The following is a 19627-nucleotide window of genomic DNA, read 5'->3' as shown; positions in this document are numbered from 1 at the left end:
GTGCCAAGATAAAAATGCCCCGACTTTTGCACTCCTAAGAGTCAGCTGATATCTTCTCGTGATTCCAAAAGAAATTTAAAGTTCAATGTTTTTGCAGGGATAGAAAAAGACTACAAAATATTTTGTAAAAGTACCAAAACTGTGAATAATATTTTAAAAAAATTCAGACAGATTTTGTGGAGTTCCGTGTCCTGCCCTTTCCAAATCTGTCTCCCATTATGCAGTTGGCTGGAGCACTGACGATTGACTTGGTACAGCTGTCAAGAGCACATTTTCCAAGGAAACAGTACAATCAGTATAATATTGTAATTCAGCACTGTACCCTCTCTGTTGCAAATATCTGATCCGTCCATGGTCAATCAAGAGTTTACAAAGACGACCTATCTGCTTTCGTTCTTCAACAGTAAGTAGCCTAGCTCCAAAAAGAAAAAAATTGAATTAGTCAACGCAAATGGCTCAAGATCAGAAAAGCTGTAACTGAAACACTTCAATGCAGATGAAGTGTGACTGTTTTGGAATAAGATTTTTGACACCTATTATGCCATTTAAATGCACATTTTTTCCCATTTTAAATAATACAGATGTTTCTGTAAAATGAGACATTCTGGCAATCTAAAATGCTTAATCTTTCAGCAATATATTACTAATCTATTATTTCTATCGTCCTGGAGATTTCTACATGTTACAGAAAAATCACCTACCCTTGCAGACTATCAGAACTGCACTCAATTCTGTTGGGTACTTGGTCATGTTCTTCTGTATCACTGTTATTGTCTTTACTCTTTGCATCAGTGGTAGACGCTTCAGTGATGGTTTCTTGCATACCACAAGTAGCCCAGCTGGTCATTCTCTGAAAATAATTAAATTCCACTGGCCCAAGTCCCACTGTTCTAAAGAAATCTTGACCAACATAATGTTTCCACTGGCACCTGTGGTGGCAACACAGTGCGATAACAATTCCAGTCACAGGCTTCCAGTTTTCTGAAATACTCTTTCCACTCCTTTTATCAGTAGAATTGTTAAAAGCTATATCTGTTTTATCATTCTTAAAACGTTTAGGTGAAGGTTCTTCGTTTGTTTCATCATACCGGGGTGTGTAAGTTTCAATTAAACATCTCAGAGCAAGATCTGTGAACAAACAGCTATATTTTTAAAAGTTCAATAAGGTCCTCCATTCATACTGGACAGAAAAATAGGAAAGGAACTTTCCTCAAAAATAAGAGGATAAAAGCACTTTACAAACTAATCATAAAAGCAACAAGTTGATGAAATTTATTTAAATACTATTAGCTACTTTAAAAATGAAACATTTCTATATTTCAAGTTCAGTTTACCAAATATTAATGAACATACCAAATCAGAATAAGATCACGGAGACATGCTGTACTTCAAAATAGCACCCAAAAGACGCCCTATTCACCTGTGTGATGCAATTACAGTTGAACCCCAAATTACAGGAGGGTGTGCTCCTGTACACCCTTGCATAACTCCAATTTCACACAAGTTTTTTTTTTTTTTTTTGGGGGGGGAGGGTTACGGGGGAGGGGAAATCACATATCATGTGTGACATATTTTCTGAAATTCATGCCTTATGAATTACTTTAAAAGCCGTGATCTGTTGAACACTGACATCCTATCTGGATTGTATGCACTATCATTTTCTGTGAATTTATGAAGTACTGCTGTATGTGCTATTGAAATATTTTGGGAGATGCCCACAGCTTGCCTTTCAGTACAAAGGAACAGCAATCACAGGCCAGACAGCTCATCAGGAAGAAGCCAATACTCAATGGCTTCTCAGGAAGGCGCATACACAGTGGAAACTACCCAACCACACATACAAGCAAGGATCTTTCTAGCACCTTCAAGAAGGCACAAAGAGAGGCAATGACATCATCACTTGGCCTCTTCCCCCCAACTCATTCAGATCTCAATGTCTGGAAGTTCACCTGGATAACAGGCTTTGAACTAGGAAGACTGGTCCCAGGATGGAAGGGAAACCAGTTTGTGCTTTCAGGAAATGTAAGCTTTCTGGAACATCTATTAGTGAGAGTTGTGTCATGCAGCTTCTTATACTTAAGTCTATTAAAATTAGACTTTAGACTGTTTCTATTGTTATTTCTTGGGCAATCAATTTCATTTCTATGCGTGCTGTAGTACATCTGTCTTTCTGTAGTTAATAAATTTGTTTTTGGTTCAACTGCTTGTGGAATTCTCAGTTCAGCTTAACAAGGGCTTGTGCACATCTTCTACCCTCTTGTTGGAGTGGTGAACTTATTAGCTTTCGCTGTCCAAGGGAATCTTGAGCAATGTAAGAGAACATTTCTGGGGTGCAAGGCTGGGGGCTGACTGGCGCCTTTCTGTATGATTCATAAGTGGCTCAGGGCAGCGGTGGCAGGTTTGCAGAAATTTTGAATGCCACACCACAGATGTTGCTGAATGAGGGAAGTCCGCATTATAGGACCCGTAAAGTGACAGAGAAGTAAAGCACGCAATCCATCTTCTATATCAGGGCTGGTCAAAATACAGCCTGTTGGGCAGATCCCACCTGGCAAGCCACTGGATTTGACTCACAGGTGCAGTAGGAGCCTCAATCAGGCTCCCTGCCTGTTCCAGTCCTGCACACAGCTCATAGCAGCTGGCTGTTCTGCTAAGAGCAGGCAGCTCTCAGAATACTCCTCCCCTCAGTCTTGCAGCAGCTCTCAGATGCATATGGCCCTGCAGTGGCTGCTCTGAGCCCCCTGGGAACCTGCTTGGGTGCTGGCCCAGAGTCTCCCAGCCACAGCCTGACTCTGGCACCTCTGCCCCACCATACCTCCAGCCCTCTGTCCCCCTGCCTCCTTACCCCACATAACACAACCCTCCTGTCCCCCTCCTCCACACATACTCCCTCCCAGATCCCACACCCCCTCTTACACCTCAATTCCTTACCTCAAACTCCCTTAGCACCCAACCTCCCTCCCTGGCTCTGCACCTGCTCTATTAATGTCATGGAAGAATGCAGCCCTTGACCAGTTGCCAGATTCTTGGAGTGCTTCCCCCCAGTCCAGGACTAGAACACTCAAAGGGAAAAGCTGGAGGCCCTAAGCTCAGCAACTCCTCCCCCGGCCACCTAAAGCTTGTGGAGTGCTGCAAATAGTGGATTTGGGCTTTTAAGATCAGGGAGGGAGGAAGAGTAGGGGTGGTAGGAGGGGCACTTGTGAGAAACAGGGCAGCTGCAGCGCTCAGAAGCTCCCTGCCTATCCTCTGGAGCACACTTCATCTCTGCTCCATTAACGCCAGCCCCTCTGCTGCCAACAGAGTGAAGTCCCTCAGCCGGCAGTGGCAAAGGGGCTGGTACTGACCTCCCCTGGTGCTGCAAATTCTCTGGGCCTAAGGGTGTTGGACCAGGGAGGTGCAGCCTGTATTTAAGAACTATAAATACCACTACAAGGATGTCATGGTTAACAGTGTCTCAGTAGAATGTCCGAGGGTATATAATATACACACTGCATGTCATACCTGCAATGCCTTTCCCAAACAGATGGGATAGAATGCTGAAAAAAAATTTGTTGAACACATCTTGGACAAGTTAAAAATGGTTTTACTATATTACAGTATTCAAGATGTGACAAGGTAGACTAGGTCCAGAGACCCTCTGTCCTTGCATAACAATGTCTCAGAAAAGAGCAGCAAGAAACCCTCCAGGTAGCCTGGAATGGGTACAAAACAGCAGCCAATTAGAGTAGTTTACTGAAGTGACCAAAAAGGGGTCGGGGAAAGACAAGCAGCAGAGCAGAGCTTTGAGCTGCTGAGTGGAGCTTGATGAAAGAGGACTGAGTGACTGGCTGCCTAGATGAACAGCAGAACTGAAGCTAACTTACTGCAGAGATGAGTAGGCAGAACGGAGTCCAGGGAAGGCTGCCAAAGATTGTGTGCCTGGCTTCCACAAGAGTAAAGCAGCAAGGCCACTGAAAGGTCAATACAGGCAGGCTGAACCCCAGGGGGCTGAATGGAGAACCTGGCCAGACCAGGAGAGGGTACCAAGACGGGCCCCAGTGAGGCATCTGAAGATGCCTTGAAGAAGTCAAAGTTTCTCTTTGTACATCAGTGCAAAAGAAGCCTGAGTGCTATGTCTCCATACCAGAGCCAAGAAACTACTTGGACTGTATACCCCAGAAAGGGAGACAGAGTGTCTGGTTTGGCCGGGGGACTGAGCTGTTGAAGACCAGCTGAACCAGCCAGGAAGTGCTGGCGAGAAGCAGATGCCACCTTGATGTAAAACCAAAAAAGAATAGCAGGCTCAATACTTAACCAAGCAAAAGGGGGCCATCCACAAGAGATGCGTGCCCCAGTTGTGAAAAGAACTATGTTTGCAGCACTAACGGCCAATGAAAAGGGGACATGCTCAAGGTGTGATGCTGTTACTGTTTTCAAGGACATTTTTAAACCAACTTAAGTTTTTCCTACATTGTTGTGTCAGTCTAGAACAGTGGGAAGAAAAGTACTACAAAAAACATGCTTCTGTCAGTTTAACATAATGTCATAAAACATTTGTTCTTCACTTTGCTACATACAGTAATTAACATTATTTCCAGCTCGATTAACTCCCTTATTGCTTGGCTTCCATTGTGCTTGCTATCACCCAATTAGTGTTCCTCTGAACTCAACTGATATTTAGAGCACAACAGGCACAGCAGACAGCAGTCAAAGAATTAGAATACAGAAAAAAAACAAAAAGCAGTTAGAAGCATCATATTATTCAAAAGGATTAGAATCAGCATTCCACTTTGTAATTGTACCTTATACCAATACATTTGCATAGTTCATACCTGTTGCAGCACCACATAAATGCTTTCCAATTCCTACCACAGGAAGCTTTTCTATCTCAAGAAACGGTATTTTATCTGAAAGAAACAGAACCTGGATAAATGGAGCTGGATATCATCTTGCTAGGTAATATAATTCCAGCACACGTAACTGAAACAGTAGGTCAGAAAACTCAAATAAAATTAATCTATTATAAAATACTTCCAAATGTCTGCATCTTTAAAGGGCAGCTAGTGTTATGTCAGAAAAAAAGATAAGATGGAAGCAACATATGATTTTCAACAATGGAAGAGAAAAGTCCTGAGTCCAGTTAAGTATGTTTAAATAGCATATTTATTTATTTTTCTTCCTTTTTAAACAACTTCAAATTTCCAAAGGGGATAAGTTTAACATATAAGGGGACTTTAAAAATATTCATCATTAGGTGTTTGGAAATATAACTTTTCCTTTCTGACATCATCCCTTCTAGTCTGCAATCACTGTTTTGCTAGTGCAGCAAAAAGTCAGAGCTTCTCTTTATACTTCGGTGCAAAAATCAGGAAAGTACAAAACTCTGAAAATAATTCTTGTTTACTATGAGATCAAGCTATTTTTGGCCTGTCTTCTCAAAAATTAAATCAATTAAGATTTCATTTAGCCATAAGATAATTTCCTAAAACACAGCAAATAAAAAAAAATATATCAAATACTAAAAGTCCACAGTGCTCCAGAAGATACGTTCGTACACAGTAGGCCAGGTTGATCCATGTATTGCTCAGTAGTAATACTCTATATCTATAGACCCTTCCAGCTATAGATTTCAAAGCAGTTTACCAACATCAATTGATTTAGTCTCACAATATGAATCACAAATGGGGAACTTAGGAAGAAATTAAAATCATGATCGAGTCCCATTAAAACTTCACGAGTAGGACCGGGCACCAAGTGACTTGTTTAAAATCTCAGTGACAGCCTGTGGCAGGGTTGGTAATAAGTTTCAGGGTTCTGTATTCTTAGTCATGTGCTTTAATAAGTCCTTCCCATTCTCATGTAACTTTCCAATGTAAACTTACACTAAACCAAGTGAATGCTAAGTGCAGAGATAATATATACAAGATGGAGTATGAATTGCCTTAACATGCTAAAAGGCACCAAGTTCCTTCAGTGTTTACCCCCACCAGCAAACATTGTTATTATTTATAAAATATTATTCTTCTGTATTTTTTCCTACATATGCCATTCAAACATCTGTATGGCCCAAACATACATGATCTAGCCTTGAAAGATAGACCTCTAAGAAATCACAGGCACTTTCTCATGCTCCTCTACTAACATCATATATGCCATCATGTGCCAACAATGCCCAGATGCTTTGTATATTGGACAGACTTCTAACTCCCTTAGACAAAGGGTCAACGGGCACAAAACAGACATCAAAACACTCCAGATCCACAAACCAGTTAGTCAACATTTTAATGGAATGGGGCATTCTGTCAATGACCTCAAGGTATGTGTGTTACTGAAGAGAAATTATCGCTCCGTTTTAGAAAGAGAAGCGGACGAGCTGACATTTATATTCAAATTCGGCACATTAACACATGGTTTAAATCGTGATGGGAACTTTCTGAGTCACTATAGGGGCTCGTCTGCATGCTTGGCTCAATCTAATTCTTGATCTTCCCCCCCACTCTGATTTGCTCACCTTGATTATCTTTTTCTGATTTGTCCTCCTTGCTTACTGTTTTTGGTTCTCTGTTTCTTAAATATTGAGTCTGTTCTGGTCTGGCTATGGTCTGAAGAAGTGGGTCTGTCCCACGAAAGCTCACCTAATAAACTATTTTGCTAGTCTTTAAAGTGCTACTTGACTGCTTTTTGCTCTAAGAAATTGTGACTTTACAATACCAAAACAAGTATAATACACAGGTTGAACCTCTATAATCTGGCACCCTCAGGACCTGAATGGTGCTAGAATGAAAGAATTTGCTGGACTACAGTAGGTCAATATTGTCTAGCACATTGCTAACACTTCCACTGCTTACTGCACTCTTAGAAGACATTTAGGCTATGTCTAAACTGCAGCCTTCTGTCAAGAGACCAGAGGTCTCTTGGCAGAAGTCTGCCACGTTGGGAGTGTTCTGCTGACATCTCTGTCTTCTTCGTGTAATGAGGAAGAAGGTATGTCTCTGCAGAGGGGGTTTTCCTGACATTTGGCTCCGTGTGGATGGACTAAATGTTGGGAAAGCCTCTCCCAACACAGCTGTTGGGAAGAGATCTGTGAATGCAGTGCATAATTTGCGCAGCTTTTGCTGACAGTTCCCCACATTTTAGACACAGGCTTAGGTGTAAATTACAGCTAAATAACAGCACAGAACACAGAGCCAGAACTGGTAGCTGTAAACAAACTTTATGGGACCATGAGAAACTTGGCCACAAGTAGTCATCCAGCTAACTAAAACCATGCTGGATTATGGATTCTTGGACGAGTAAGCTTCACATAAGAGAGGTTCAACCTGTACTACTACTGGGGAACATGAGATGGGAAATGAATTACAACTAGATCCATCCTCTCACCCAGTTAAGTTATAACAACATAAGGAAAGGTGTGCATGCATGAGAGAGAGAGAGACAGAGTGAGTGAAATACAGGATCTGAATCATGTTGCTAAGGCAATTAGATTACATTGGTTAAGAATGTGGTAATCACTTTTATCCATTTAACCAATGCAGGTTCTATACATTTGTAAAGTAAAAACATGACTGTTTACAGAACTCCTTTTCAATGTGGCATTTCAGAGTCCCAGAGTTCATTATTATGAGGACATCTGACACTTGCCTCACTCAGTTAAGACAGTTTAATCAAAATACATGAGCATCCAACCTTGAAATTGTTAATGCTTTCTTTTATTTGGTGATTCTGCCCTAAAATAAAATCCTAAAATGTCAATATCATTTTTACAAATGTTGTCAGAAATTATATAATCCCATCTAGTAACTAAAAACAAAAAAGTATAACATAAAAATGACCAAAACACTGAGAAAAGTCTTCTAAAATACTAATATAATTTACCTAGCCTAAATATAACATTTTCCTGCAGTCTGATACTACATAATCAAATTCTCAAGCAACCATCCTACTATTGCTGATAGTTATACAAGCCAAGTACCAACTTACTTAAACATAAGTGCTGGATATCAACTTGAAGCCTTTCAAATACGCAGTTTCTTTTTCTGTGTTTACCATCTACCTGTGCAAACAGGATATCACATTATTAAGTAGTGCTGGGCACTTATCTAATAAATAATTACAAGAATGTGCTAAGGTTATTTTTTAATACAACAAAAACAAACAAACAAACCAACCCCTTTCAAATGAACACTAACATTTTCAGCATCAGCCAGCAGGAATCTTGTACCCCCACAGTGCTGCTGGAATGACTTAAAACTACAATAGGGACCAACCAAATTTTTCAAAGCCCTTTTGTGGCATATATATAAAAGCTTTCTTTTAAAAGGTAACCACACATTCTGAGCAAAGGCCACATTTACCAAGAACAATTCCAAAAATGACACTTGGCCAGCTTGACAATAGGCTCTCTGACCTTGAATCGTGTAGTTGCTCTTTCAACAAGCAGAAAGTGAACATTTTCAGCATCTTGTAGGGCAATATTAACCCAGTGAGACAGCTTTCCTCGTCCAGCTCCAAACTCAATAAAACATCTTCCTGGCTCAAGCAAATGTAACTTTTCCATGTTACCTAAAATAGAAGCCTACAAACTTCAAAAGATTATTTATGAACCACACTAAATACACCCGGTATCATGATTTCTGTGGGAAAAATCCTAACAACTCTCAATCAGCATCCTCTTTGATAGCTCTTAGAAAGCTCTTAGAAACTGTAATGCAGAATATCAACATCTCTTTCATCAATGCGCCAGCAATTTCAAATCAGTTATGGAGAATGTGGGGGAGGGACAGGGAGACAGTGTAATTTCAGTTAATTGGATTTTGGATAAAGGGAATTCAACAATATGAATCCCCAGTGTGTCCTCCATAAAGCCTTAAATTACTTAATAGCACTTCTGTTTATCTTAATTCCACTTTATCTGAAATTTTCTAATGTCTTCCACCCCCAGGCCATTTGTATAAAACAGGAGTGTACTATCTAGCAACCACCCACCTTAGTGGGACACAGCTGGGGCACCACCATCTTCACTCCCCTACCAGTCATGGGCTCCACAGAAACCCTGACCAAGGCCAGATCTGAGGAAAGCTTAGGCTTTATCCCCAGAGCGGTTCTATATTTACTTCCCCTGAATTCACTGGGGACATAAGAATAGGGCACATGGTGGGGGACACAGTTACCCTAATAACATGAATTGATAAAATCAGTATTCCTACTGTTTAGGGAAAGTGACCTCACTAGCAAATATTTGCTGGGTTGCTATACACATCCACTCATCAAAATATGGGGCATTACACTCTCATTTATACTTTATGGGCATTTCAGCAAACCACCTACTGTAACTCCCCCACTTCCCTCCCATCAGAATTTACATACGTTCCTCACTAGCTGCATACGGGCACAACCTGTATTCTGGGTGACATGGGCTTATCGGATGAGTGGACCACCCCCACAGGGAACATAATGCAATGTGGTATAAGGACATGCAATCAGTGCATTGGGCTGCAGCATCACATTAACTTAATGGAAAATGTGTATCCACCCCAACCCAAAAATCTGCCCCCAGATACCCTAAAATCAGGGCTTTTTTCCAGTGCCTTTTTTGGAAGTTCTGAGCGCACGTGCAGGGGTCTGTAACTTACACTCTTTAGGGAGCCACCTGCAGCTCCAAGCTCTGCCGCTGACTCCACTCATGGCTCTGGAGGCTGCCACCACCTGAAAAATGCTCACTGCCGAAACAGTATTTAGTTTTCTTTAAGTGACAGCAGCCTCTGGAACCACTGAGCAGCAAGCTGTGGCAGGGCAGGGAGCCACCCATGTACTCTACGCGGGGCAAGTCTAAGCCTGCAGGAGAGCTAAAGGGAAGAGGTGGCCAAGCCTGCTCCTACTGGAGCTGCACTAAGGAAGCAGGGGGAACAGCCGGGAGGAGGTGGCAGTCATGGAGAAGCAGAAGCAGGAACCAGGTTCACCTCACCTCCTTATCCCCCGCCCCCCCACCAGCAGCATTCTGCCCACCAGCCACCTTCTCATACCTCAGCAGCTGGGGGAAATGGACAGGGCACAGAGCTGTTGTCTGAGGCAGGTAAATCCTGAGGATGCGGGAGCAGGTTTGGAGCTGAGATGGGTTAAGCCCGGGGGTGGTTTGGAGCTGAGTCCTGGCACCTTTCCCCCCACCCCCAAGAATAAGAAGGCTGCCCAAACTTGTTGGTAAATGTTTGCTTAATCAACTCTTTTTCACTTTAAGGTTGGCACCCCCTAAAGCATTCATAAATCAAGTTTTATATACCCACCCATCTCCATCTGGGGACAATGTGGGTTACGTACTTTGTTTTTAATGCATGTTATGCTTTTCTGTTTTCACCTTTACCCACCCTTGTTCCCTGGGTTCACCTTGCCTTTAGCTGTAACCTCACATGCATTGTAACTTTATTTCAAACATTTGCTCCAATAATTTTTTCCCCAATAATAGATGTTCCAAGCAGGACACCCAAATATACAGCCTCTTCTCTCAAACTGTGTATCATGTGAATTTCTATTTCAAAGATTAGTTTTAATAAAATTTCCCACCAATATACTAAAGCTTAAACTGGTTGCACATGTACAATCTGGAATTGTAAGAAGCTTCTTTAATGTGAAATAACTATTAGTAAGTATTGGCTAGAATCCATGAGAAAAGTACTACTGTACAAAAACCACAGCTATTTGTGAGACAGTGCCCATACCTGTTGCTTCAAGTGCTTGAAAGCAGACTCTCCATTCTTCGGATTATGTAAAGCTTCTTGTAAAGCCTGATGGGACAGCGTTTGATCCTTAAGAACTGGCTCTATACCTGCATCAAATATTGAAGCACTCTTCATACATTCATTTAAAACCATGGTGTCCAATCAGCTTCAAAGCAATAGCTACTATAGTCAATCTAGTCAGTGGCTACTGCTGTAGCAAACCAGCCACGTTACACTGAATGTTGTTATTATTAAACCACACATTTTCCCAGACCTGTGCTGTCATCATCTAATAATGGTGCACAAAGAAGAATACAGAGCAAAGTCATCGATTTCATGAGAAACTAAATTAACTTTTGCTCAAAAGAACAAACAAAACTGAGCTGGGGAAAAAATGCTAGCTAACAGTGTCATCTCTGCAGTTCTTTAACCATTACAAGATTTCAGTTTCAGATCATGTCAAGTGACAAAAATATGTACTCCTATTCATATTTTTTTTCTTTTTTTAATCCTGGAAGATATTTAATATTCATTTAGCTATAAAGTACTTGATCAGTTCTGGAGAAAGCAACTTAAAATATTTAATAATTAAGCAGACTCACCATTACTTGCTTTTTTCAGCTTTCTAATTAAGTCCTCTAACTCTTCTTTAGATAAGGAAGAAATTGGTAACTGCTGAAAAAAAATACAAAGACCAAAAAGGGTCTCCTCTTGTTTTATCTATTTGTTCCTTAAAATAACAAAGAAACCATCTCACCTCTTCTTCAAGTACTTCTGCTGTATTGTTTAATCCTGCATTAATATCTTGAACAAAGTAGGTCTTAATGTAAAGAAAAAAAATAGCATGAAAACCAAGAAGAGTCTAATAAAAACAGAACAGCATGTAAAAATAAATGCTTCACAGTGTGTTTACAGAAATTTACTGAGCATAAGTCACATCGTTACACATGAAAAAAGTAGTTCTGAGATAAAACGCTCTGTCTCACGGGATTAGGGCTCAACTCTACAAATACACTCCAGTGGATGTAGTGCTTACTAAGTTGACTGAGCACACAGATTTCAAATGGGACTAAACTCCACAGCAAGCAATACACTAGTAATGCTTTTGCAAGGTTGAGCCCTGTTTTCTATTAGATCTTATTTATACAGTAAGAATCAATAATCAAAAAATTTCTCCTTTCAGTTGTTCTTTAAGAATCTTAGTTATTGACACTTCACATATAAAGCCATATTTTAAGCTTTATATAGTCAAACAGATGTGTTGGCAGCACAGTATTCATCAGAGAGTAGTACAGTGCAGTACACTGGCATCTGGATCACTGAGTACTTATCTGTATCCAGTTCTCAAATATGGGCAAAAACCACTTACATCAAATAACTATAACATAACATATGGTAAATTCTTTCATTTAAAAAAAACAAGCTGTCTTCTTAGCACATAGAGTGCGGGACAACCAGTGGCCCATAAGACTTTTAGTGATTTCACTGGTTGCCATCTGCACAGTATTTTTCCTACAAGTGTTACAGAAGTGACAAGCACTCAAGGCAAAGGGTATATGAAGCGAGGTGCATGCTGACTGTACACATTTGGAGAATCATGCTCCCTCTGCATCTAATCAAAGTGCTCCTGTGCTTCAGTGAGCATAATCTGCAAATTCTAGATACACAAGTGTAGTCAGCAAAACTACCCTATCCCAGGAAACTGTCTTGCTTATGACAATCTGGTGGCCCACTGAGACTGAGGGTCAATCATGCGGCCCACTTACTAGCCTAGGTTGCCCCTCACTGACATAGCAGCAAGGGAAACATTACTTTCATGACAAGGCATAGGAGGACTGCCTCCATCAACAATATTATTCAAGGGTAATAAATACATGAGAAGAGCTGACAATATTTTTGGTTGCATGAGCATCAAGTTCAAATAACAATCTGAAAGGGGACACATCAACTCCAATACTAAGTGGAATATATGTAAGATCCATTCAGAGCAGAAGTCAGAAATCATTATAGGGGACTGTTGAGGCAATGCTCCCCAGAAACATTTTTGAGGAAAGGTATTCCAATGTGAGTGCATAGACAGCAGCACTTCCATTCCTGGCTCAAAAAACACCCTGAAGTAGGATCACAAATTTACATACAGCATATAGCATCAGGCATGAATTACATTGCATCCAGTACTTAGGCCAGGTCTACACAAGCCAGCGCTGTCAAGAGTTGAGCTTTTGGAGGAGTCCCCGGGTACTGCTACACAGGAAGAGACTCTTCATATATCAGATCTGTACACCATTTGCCCCATTGTTGCTTTGTGCATGGTGGCAGCAGGGACAAATTTCAGTGTTGTTGCAACCATATAGCCAGAGTGACCCTCCCGACTGCTCCAAAGACAGCTGCACTGATCTAGTACAGGACAACTGCTTAAAAGTTGTCAGATCATGCCCTGTTTTGCAGCCTATGGAACCTTGAGCAAATGGAAAAATCTTGGGTGTGTGCTTCTTCACTTTGTGTCCTTGCTTAATTTATACTGCTCTAACATACAGTTATACATCTTTATGTAGAAGTAGCATTTAAATAACATTGCACTTACAGGCTTTGGCTTCTCTCTTGAATTACACTTTTTTAAATGCTTTTGTAATTGATCTTCATATACCGTGCTAAAATCAGAGAAAGAGAAATAAGCAATGACCATCATAATTTTAACAAACAACATAAAATGTATGAAACATACTTACTGTTTTGGGTCAAGGGGACATGGAATTCTTTTCCTGTCATTTTGTTCCTAGTTGGAAAGAAAATGTTTATTTAGTTAGCACATAATTATGCTGCAATGTCCAAATTGTAGAAAAGCTGTCTAAAAACGTGCCTGTGGGTCACAAAAATAACAAGCTTTTGTTCATATTGATTTATCGGAATTCGGTGAAATGGAGAAATACAGTGTATTTCACTCGGAGATAAACCATGCAAATTAACAGTGTAATGACGTATCAGGTAGCCCAGTTAATCTGTAACTTCAAAAACAACAAGAAGTCTTGTGGCACCTTATAGACTAACAGATATTTTGGAGCATAAGCTTTCGTGGGCAAAGACCCGCTTCATCTGATGCATCAGATGAAGCAGGTCTTTGCCCACGAAAGCTTATGCTCCAAAATATCCGTTAGTCTATAAGGTGCCACAGGACTTAGTGTAATGAAGGAATATTGTGCAAGTGAAGGCCCACTGCAGGTTTTTTCCATCTACGGGAAAAACACAGTTTGTTATGTGCACAGAAGCATGTGCAGATGGGGACTGCCCGTAGACGCACATCCCGCCGGTGTGATACACTTATGTGCATTAGCTCAACGTGCGCGGGTGGCTAATTCCGAAAAACGGCAGCGTCTGGCACGCTAACATCTCACAATACCACACCAGGAGCTGACCCTGAGCGACCAGCCGCCGGGCCCCTCACCAAGCCGGGCGAGCCTGGCTGAGGCTCCGCGCGGCTGTCCCAAGCGGCTCCGCAAAGGCTATAAAAGGACCCGAGGGAGGGGGACGCGCCCCCCCCTTCCGAAAGCTACAAAGGCGGGGGGCTGCCCGGTACCTCCTGGTGCGCGTGCTCCCCGCAGAAGCGTCTCCCCTGAGCCGGCATCATCTTGCAGAACCGCTTCTTCCTCTCCACGAAGTAAGCGCACCGCCCCGGCAAGGCAGCCCCGGGCCCCTCGGCCGCCATCTTGAAGCCCCGCCCCCCGCAGGCGCCGAGCGCCAAACTCGAAGCGCAAGATGGCGGCGGAGAGTCTGTTCAGCCGGTCGGTGCCGGTGCAGGTGAAGTGCCAGGGCTGCGAGGACAGGTGAGAGCCGGCCCGGGAGACGTGGCCACCGGGAGGCCTTCTCAGTGAGCTGGGGCTCGGTCCTCTGGCCGCCGCCTGCCCCGGTAGCCAGCCCGCCTGAGCGCTCACTCCACCTCAGAAACGCGGGCGGCCCCTCGGGGGGACTGGGCTCCCAGCAGCCGAGGGCAGGCGCTCGGGGTGGGCTCCTCTATCCGCGCCCGCCGTCAGGGGCAGGGAGCCTGCGGCGTCTTCTCGGCACTGCTGGTGAAATGCCGCCCCTCCATCTCTGCGAGTTCCTCCATCGCCCGCCTCCAGCAGCGCTTCCATGGGCGGGGAGCGGCCGGGATTGCCATGGCTGCTCTTGGGCACGCACAAACAGCGCCAGCGCTGTGCCCTCGCTGCGGGACCGCGCGCTGCTGCGTTGCGTTGCCCGGGCCCCGCCTGTGCCGAGGCCTTGCAGGTAGCTGAGGCGTTTACAGCCCAGAGCGCAGAGCAGGGTTCCTGGAACCTGGGCTCGTGAGACCGAACGGTACATCGGGGGTTCAGCCCCTTTATGTTTGCACCCTTCTGAAAAGGTCACGTGGGTTGTGCCCCTCACTGGCAATCTTGGTGGTAGTTTAGTATCAGAGGGGTAGCCATGTTGGTCTGGATCTGCAAAAGCAACGAGGGGTCCTGTGGCACCTTATAGACTAGCAGAATCGCCCACGAAAGCTCATGCTCATACATTTCTGTTAGTCTGTAAGGTGCCACAGGACCCCTCGTTGCTTTTTTTGTAGTAGTTTGCACACCACCTGCTGCTGTGGATTGCAGGTTGAAAGCCATTGTTGCAGACCCATCTTCTGTTGGCTAGTCCCCCTGTTCACTTGAGATACAGTCTCTTGTACCCATGGTCTGGTCACCCTTGCACTCAGATTTCCACTGCAGATGCAGAACTGCTGAGGACGGGGAAGAGCCCAATCCCCAGAGTTGAGACAGAAGCTGAGCCAGCCTTTGTGCTGTCTGAACCTTGTAAATGCAAAGCTGCAGAGCTTGTGAGGGGGCACAGAAGCTGAGCCAGACTGCGTGCCCGCTCAGCCTTTTAAATTCAGAGTGGCAAAGGAGGAGGGTGGTTCTTACCCACGAAAGCTTATGCTCCCAAATACATCTGTTAGTCTTTAAGATGTCGCAGGACTCCATATTTTATCAAAGTAGTGTGTAGTCATAGTGTGTAGAATAGCCATAAGAGGGTGAATGAGAGACACTTTGCCAGTAGGTTTCAGTTACCTGCTAACAGAAAAATAGAAACTTGTGAATATTGAGTTCCATCCAGGTTCTAGAGAAGAGTATAGTGTAGTTGCAGATCCTTCTGCTGTGTCCCCTTCCAGCCTGTCTCAGACTTGTCTTCCTTCCCCTCCCTTCCCCATCCTCACTGCTGTGGATGCTGGGCTTTCTCTCCTTTTCCAAGTTCCCACACCTCGCCTGACCCAGTCTTTTCCCTATCCTGGCTCCCAGTCTCTCTCATGCTCCCATAGGCTCTGGGATCTGGCCCAAAAATGAGAGGTTCAGTATAGAAGGAGGTTGCCAGGAAGCAGGCTTAGGACAGGGGGTTTGGGCAGAAGGGAGGGTGCAGAAGCAGATGTGGGTAGGGGTCTGGTTGGGATTGTATGCAGTGTGCATGAGCAGTCTGGGTGATGGGGGCCACAGCTTACCTGCTGGAGCTTCCCAATGGCACATGGCTGCATATCCTATTGGCCACAATTCTGGACAGTTTGAGTGGCGGGGGGAAGGTGGGAAAAGCCTCCAGACAGCACTGCTTGGTGCTGCTGTTCCCCCAAATGGTGGGTGGGGAAGAAGTAGCAGTGTGTGAAGCTGCTTCCTCCCTCTGCCAGGCAGAACCCATGAACCAGATCTATCCGAGGCTTTGGCTTGCACGGGTTGGGGCTCCGCATTCCTCACTGGGCTGAATGGTTGGGGATTGCTGTGAGCCATGCAGCCTAGATCCAGGGAGACTGCTGGTGAGATCCAGACTGTGGGCCCGAGGTTCTCCACCCTTGCTCTAGGCCTTTCTGCATTTGCATGAGGTAGCTTTCTCCTCGGTGCTGACTGGGCACTAGCATGGGGAGCATTGAGAACATCTGAGTCTTCCTCCTCTATGTTCTGGTGCCTGTCGCCATGAAACTCACAGCAATTGCAAGGAACAGCCAGCTCATTGTACACACAAACTTTGGAGAACTTAGCTGATGGGGCTTATAAGTGGGTCATTTTTGGGTAATTTCTCATACGTGCGGCAAAAGGTGCATCTCCGTCAAATGTCAAGCCAGTCCTTCAAAGCATGGACACACTCAGCTTTCAGTGCAGTTGATGTAAGAGTTTTTTTTAATACGGTTAGGTCTCAGAGTACACAAACTCAGAGTAGGTGACCCTGCTCTTATGCATCTGACCTTGACCCCGGCCTGGTTTAAATCACCTGCAGGTGGCTCTGGCGCAACACCCCTGCCGGCTCACAAGCTGCCCCCCGCCCCGCATGGCTCCGGCACAGCCCCCCCTGCTGGCTCACAAGCTGCCCCCACCCCACCCTGCGCAGCTCTGGCACAACTCCCGCTGGCTCACCACCTGGGCATGGCTCTGGTTCTGGCTCACCTCCCTGCTCCCCTGCAGCCCAGGTCACCACCCGCACTCAACTCCACCGCTCACATCCCTGCAGCCCAAACCCACCCCAGGCTTAGCCTCCCCGCTCCCCTCCCACAGCCCCAACCCACTGCCAGGCTTAACCCTTTCCAACTACCACCCATGGCTCCAGACTTGCCTTTCTGCTGCTTCCCCAGCTGCAGAACATGTGTTCTGCCAGGGAAGAAGCTGGATCCCAACTTGTATGAAATCTGGGTTTACACAAGGGAGCATGGAACAGAACCCTCGTGTGCTCTGAGACCTTACTGTATGGGTAAAATGATGTACTTTCCCCTAATCTCATACTTGAAAATGACTCCTACATTTTTGCTGAAGCTCTGTTTTAAAAAAAATAAAAAATCAGTGTTTAGGTAAGTATCTGACCTAGGAAATTTCAGCCTGAAATTCAACAGAAAAGAGGGTATTGTTGTGTAGTACTGGGCAACCCTAATTATAGATGTTACTATCTCTTCCACCAATAATTAGTCACAGCACTTCAGCATTTAACTTAGGATGCTTCTCTACAATCTTTTGTTCCTCGTCAGTAAGAAAACTTTCTTTACATTTGGTCTAAATCTTCCTTGTAAGCTACATTAATTTTTATTAAGTGTGCAATTAAATAATTGTTTGGAGAGTGAGTTTTTAATTTGTTGAAAGTACTTTACACTCATATTTATTAAATAGGAGAATAAATGTTCGAGTGAGGATTGAACTACAATCAACGTCTAATCCTGTTCATAAAAAGGTGTGTTTTATTTAGTTTGGTCGTCTTAAATATTTTAAATATTTTCTTTCCCATGTAAGGTGGGAGAACATGAGAGCAACATTCCTCCATTTGTCATTTAGCAGGCTAAGGTCTTACAAATCTGGTCTTTATTAGTATTCAGATCTGTTGACACATGTTTGCCTTGGCTTGTTAACCCTTTAGATCAGTTTTTCGGTTTCCTAAGTCTTAGTACTGTAACATATTTTGCATCTAAGGGTTGATAACTACCACAGTTTAGAGAGCTCATTGCTAGTAAGTTGTTTTTCCCAACACAGACCCATCTTTCTTTTATTTTAGAATTCTGAACTGTTGATTTTAAAGATGTATTGTCTGAACTTCATACTGTCCTCTTTTCTGTTTAATTAAAACAAGCTCCTCTTCCTGATATGGTGAATGTAATATGTTCTGATTTTTGTAGGTAGCTGTTATAGATATTTTGAACATATGCAGCCCATCATTCTGCAAGACAGTGATCCCATAATGTTTCTAAATGTCTGACATGCTTACTCTTTTACAAGATGCTCATCCTTTTACCAGCCCCTTCTGCTTGATAAAAGAACTACAGTGTAAAGAGACTTTAAAAGCCCTGGTCCCAACTGTGAGGAGAATTCCCACAGTGCAAAAATTGAGGAAGACAGCAGTCACAGGCTGACTTTGGAAGGCTGCCTTGCAGGGCCTCATAGGGCTGGTAAGGCTGCAGCATGTAATGCTGTGGAGATTCTGGATTGTTCTGGTGCATGTGGGAATATGGAACAAGCTGCCATATTCTTGAGACTGGCTCCTACGGCTAAGTACCTAATTTTGGGGACAAAACCAGCCCAAAATTGAAGGTGAAAAGGTGGTTTAAAGGGGTGGTTCTCAACCTGTGGTCTGCTGATCCCTGGGAGGGTCTGTTTACTAAGACTGAAAACTGACCGAACAGAATTCTACTATATGTGGATTTCCAAAGAGGTCCACTCTTCCACTCAGAATTTCTAAAGAGGGCTCACCTCTAAAAGGAAAAAGGGTTAGAATTACTAGTTTAATGTCCTTAAAGCCACCTGGCCCTCAGGCCTGTGAATTCTGTGCTATGTCTTCAAGGGCAGCACAAAAACTCTGCCGTAATTTCTTGTTGGTGTTTTTGGCTACGGTTACAGTAGCAGGTTTTGATGCCAAAACTCAACGTGTGGAGTCTGCACATGCAAAATGGGCTTTGTCAACAGTATCTTGTCAAAACACAGCACTTTTGCTGGCAGCATTCTGCCTCAAAACTTTGAGGCATAACGCTGCTATTGACAAAAAGCTGTGTGGATTGCTCTGGGCGAGCCTTCTCTCAACAGACAGGGCATCCACAACAAGGGGAAAGCCTGTCTGCTGTGCTTCCAGGTGCCTATTTTGTTGAGAGAGCAGCTGGATAGTCCGGCTGCTCTGTCGATGGAGTGCTATGGACTCCTGATTTGCTTTTGTGTGGAGCTGCACTCTGTCAACTGAAGTTTTGTTGGGAAATCTCTTCCGACAGTGACTTCTGTCAACAGAGCCCTGTAGTGTAACCGTAGCCTTTGTAGTTACCATTTCTGCTCTCTTTTTAATGCAGTTCACATGTATCATTTATAGTCAAATATAGTCCAATAAATGTTTGCTTTTAAAATCTTTGCTGTTGAAAGTTAGTGTTCTTGCTTTATAATATACGTGTTGTGCTTTGAGAGGTAGTTTCTCTCTTGTATAATATTTAAAACGGGAAGTGT

At 43.6% G+C, this 19627-nt stretch overlaps 2 protein-coding genes across 4 annotated transcripts in view; one reads left to right on the top strand and one right to left on the bottom strand.

The window, feature by feature from the left end:
• Window positions 1-211: 211 nt before the first annotated feature.
• On the bottom strand, window positions 212-14409 carry TRMT13 (tRNA methyltransferase 13). 2 transcript variants are annotated; one of them, XM_075002199.1, is made up of 11 exons: window positions 14266-14409; window positions 13421-13467; window positions 13276-13342; window positions 11449-11511; window positions 11294-11366; window positions 10692-10798; window positions 8387-8554; window positions 7960-8032; window positions 4812-4886; window positions 702-1128; window positions 212-412 (listed from the first exon to the last, which is right to left on the bottom strand). In XM_075002199.1, exons 1-11 carry the CDS (start codon window positions 14392-14394, stop codon window positions 217-219), a joined length of 1425 nt encoding a protein of 474 aa, XP_074858300.1. In that variant the 5' UTR covers window positions 14395-14409; the 3' UTR covers window positions 212-216. The 2 variants fall into 2 exon arrangements, with proteins under 2 accessions (XP_074858300.1, XP_074858301.1); XM_075002200.1 differs by having other exon boundaries at window positions 11294-11363.
• Window positions 14392-19627, top strand: part of SASS6 (SAS-6 centriolar assembly protein) — a 44156-nt gene continuing 38920 nt past the window's right edge. The window contains exons 1-2 of one of the 2 annotated variants that reach the window (XM_075002197.1): window positions 14392-14512; window positions 17822-17882. In XM_075002197.1, coding sequence (XP_074858298.1) covers window positions 14445-14512; window positions 17822-17882 — 129 coding nt within the window. In that variant the 5' untranslated portion in view covers window positions 14392-14444. The remainder of the gene's footprint in view (window positions 14513-17821; window positions 17883-19627) is intronic. The other variant, XM_075002198.1, reaches the window with a different exon arrangement.

Source organism: Carettochelys insculpta, chromosome 9, assembly GCF_033958435.1.
Source record: "Carettochelys insculpta isolate YL-2023 chromosome 9, ASM3395843v1, whole genome shotgun sequence".
Taxonomy (NCBI): domain Eukaryota; kingdom Metazoa; phylum Chordata; order Testudines; family Carettochelyidae; genus Carettochelys; species Carettochelys insculpta.
Note: the sequence above shows the minus strand (reverse complement) of the source record. Positions and strands in the feature narration are given on the sequence as shown.

Bases quoted from the DNA above. Each gene is read 5' to 3' on its own strand.
- TRMT13 (XM_075002199.1), bottom strand. From the start codon at position 14,394: ATGGCGGCCGAGGGGCCCGGGGCTGCCTTGCCGGGGCGGTGCGCTTAC. The intron at 11,512-13,275 runs GTAAGTGCAATG...CTTTACATTAAG, and splicing joins CAAGAGAGAAGCCAAAGCCT to ACCTACTTTGTTCAAGATAT. The intron at 8,555-10,691 runs GTATGGGCACTG...TGAAGTTTGTAG, and splicing joins TCAAGCACTTGAAGCAACAG to GCTTCTATTTTAGGTAACAT.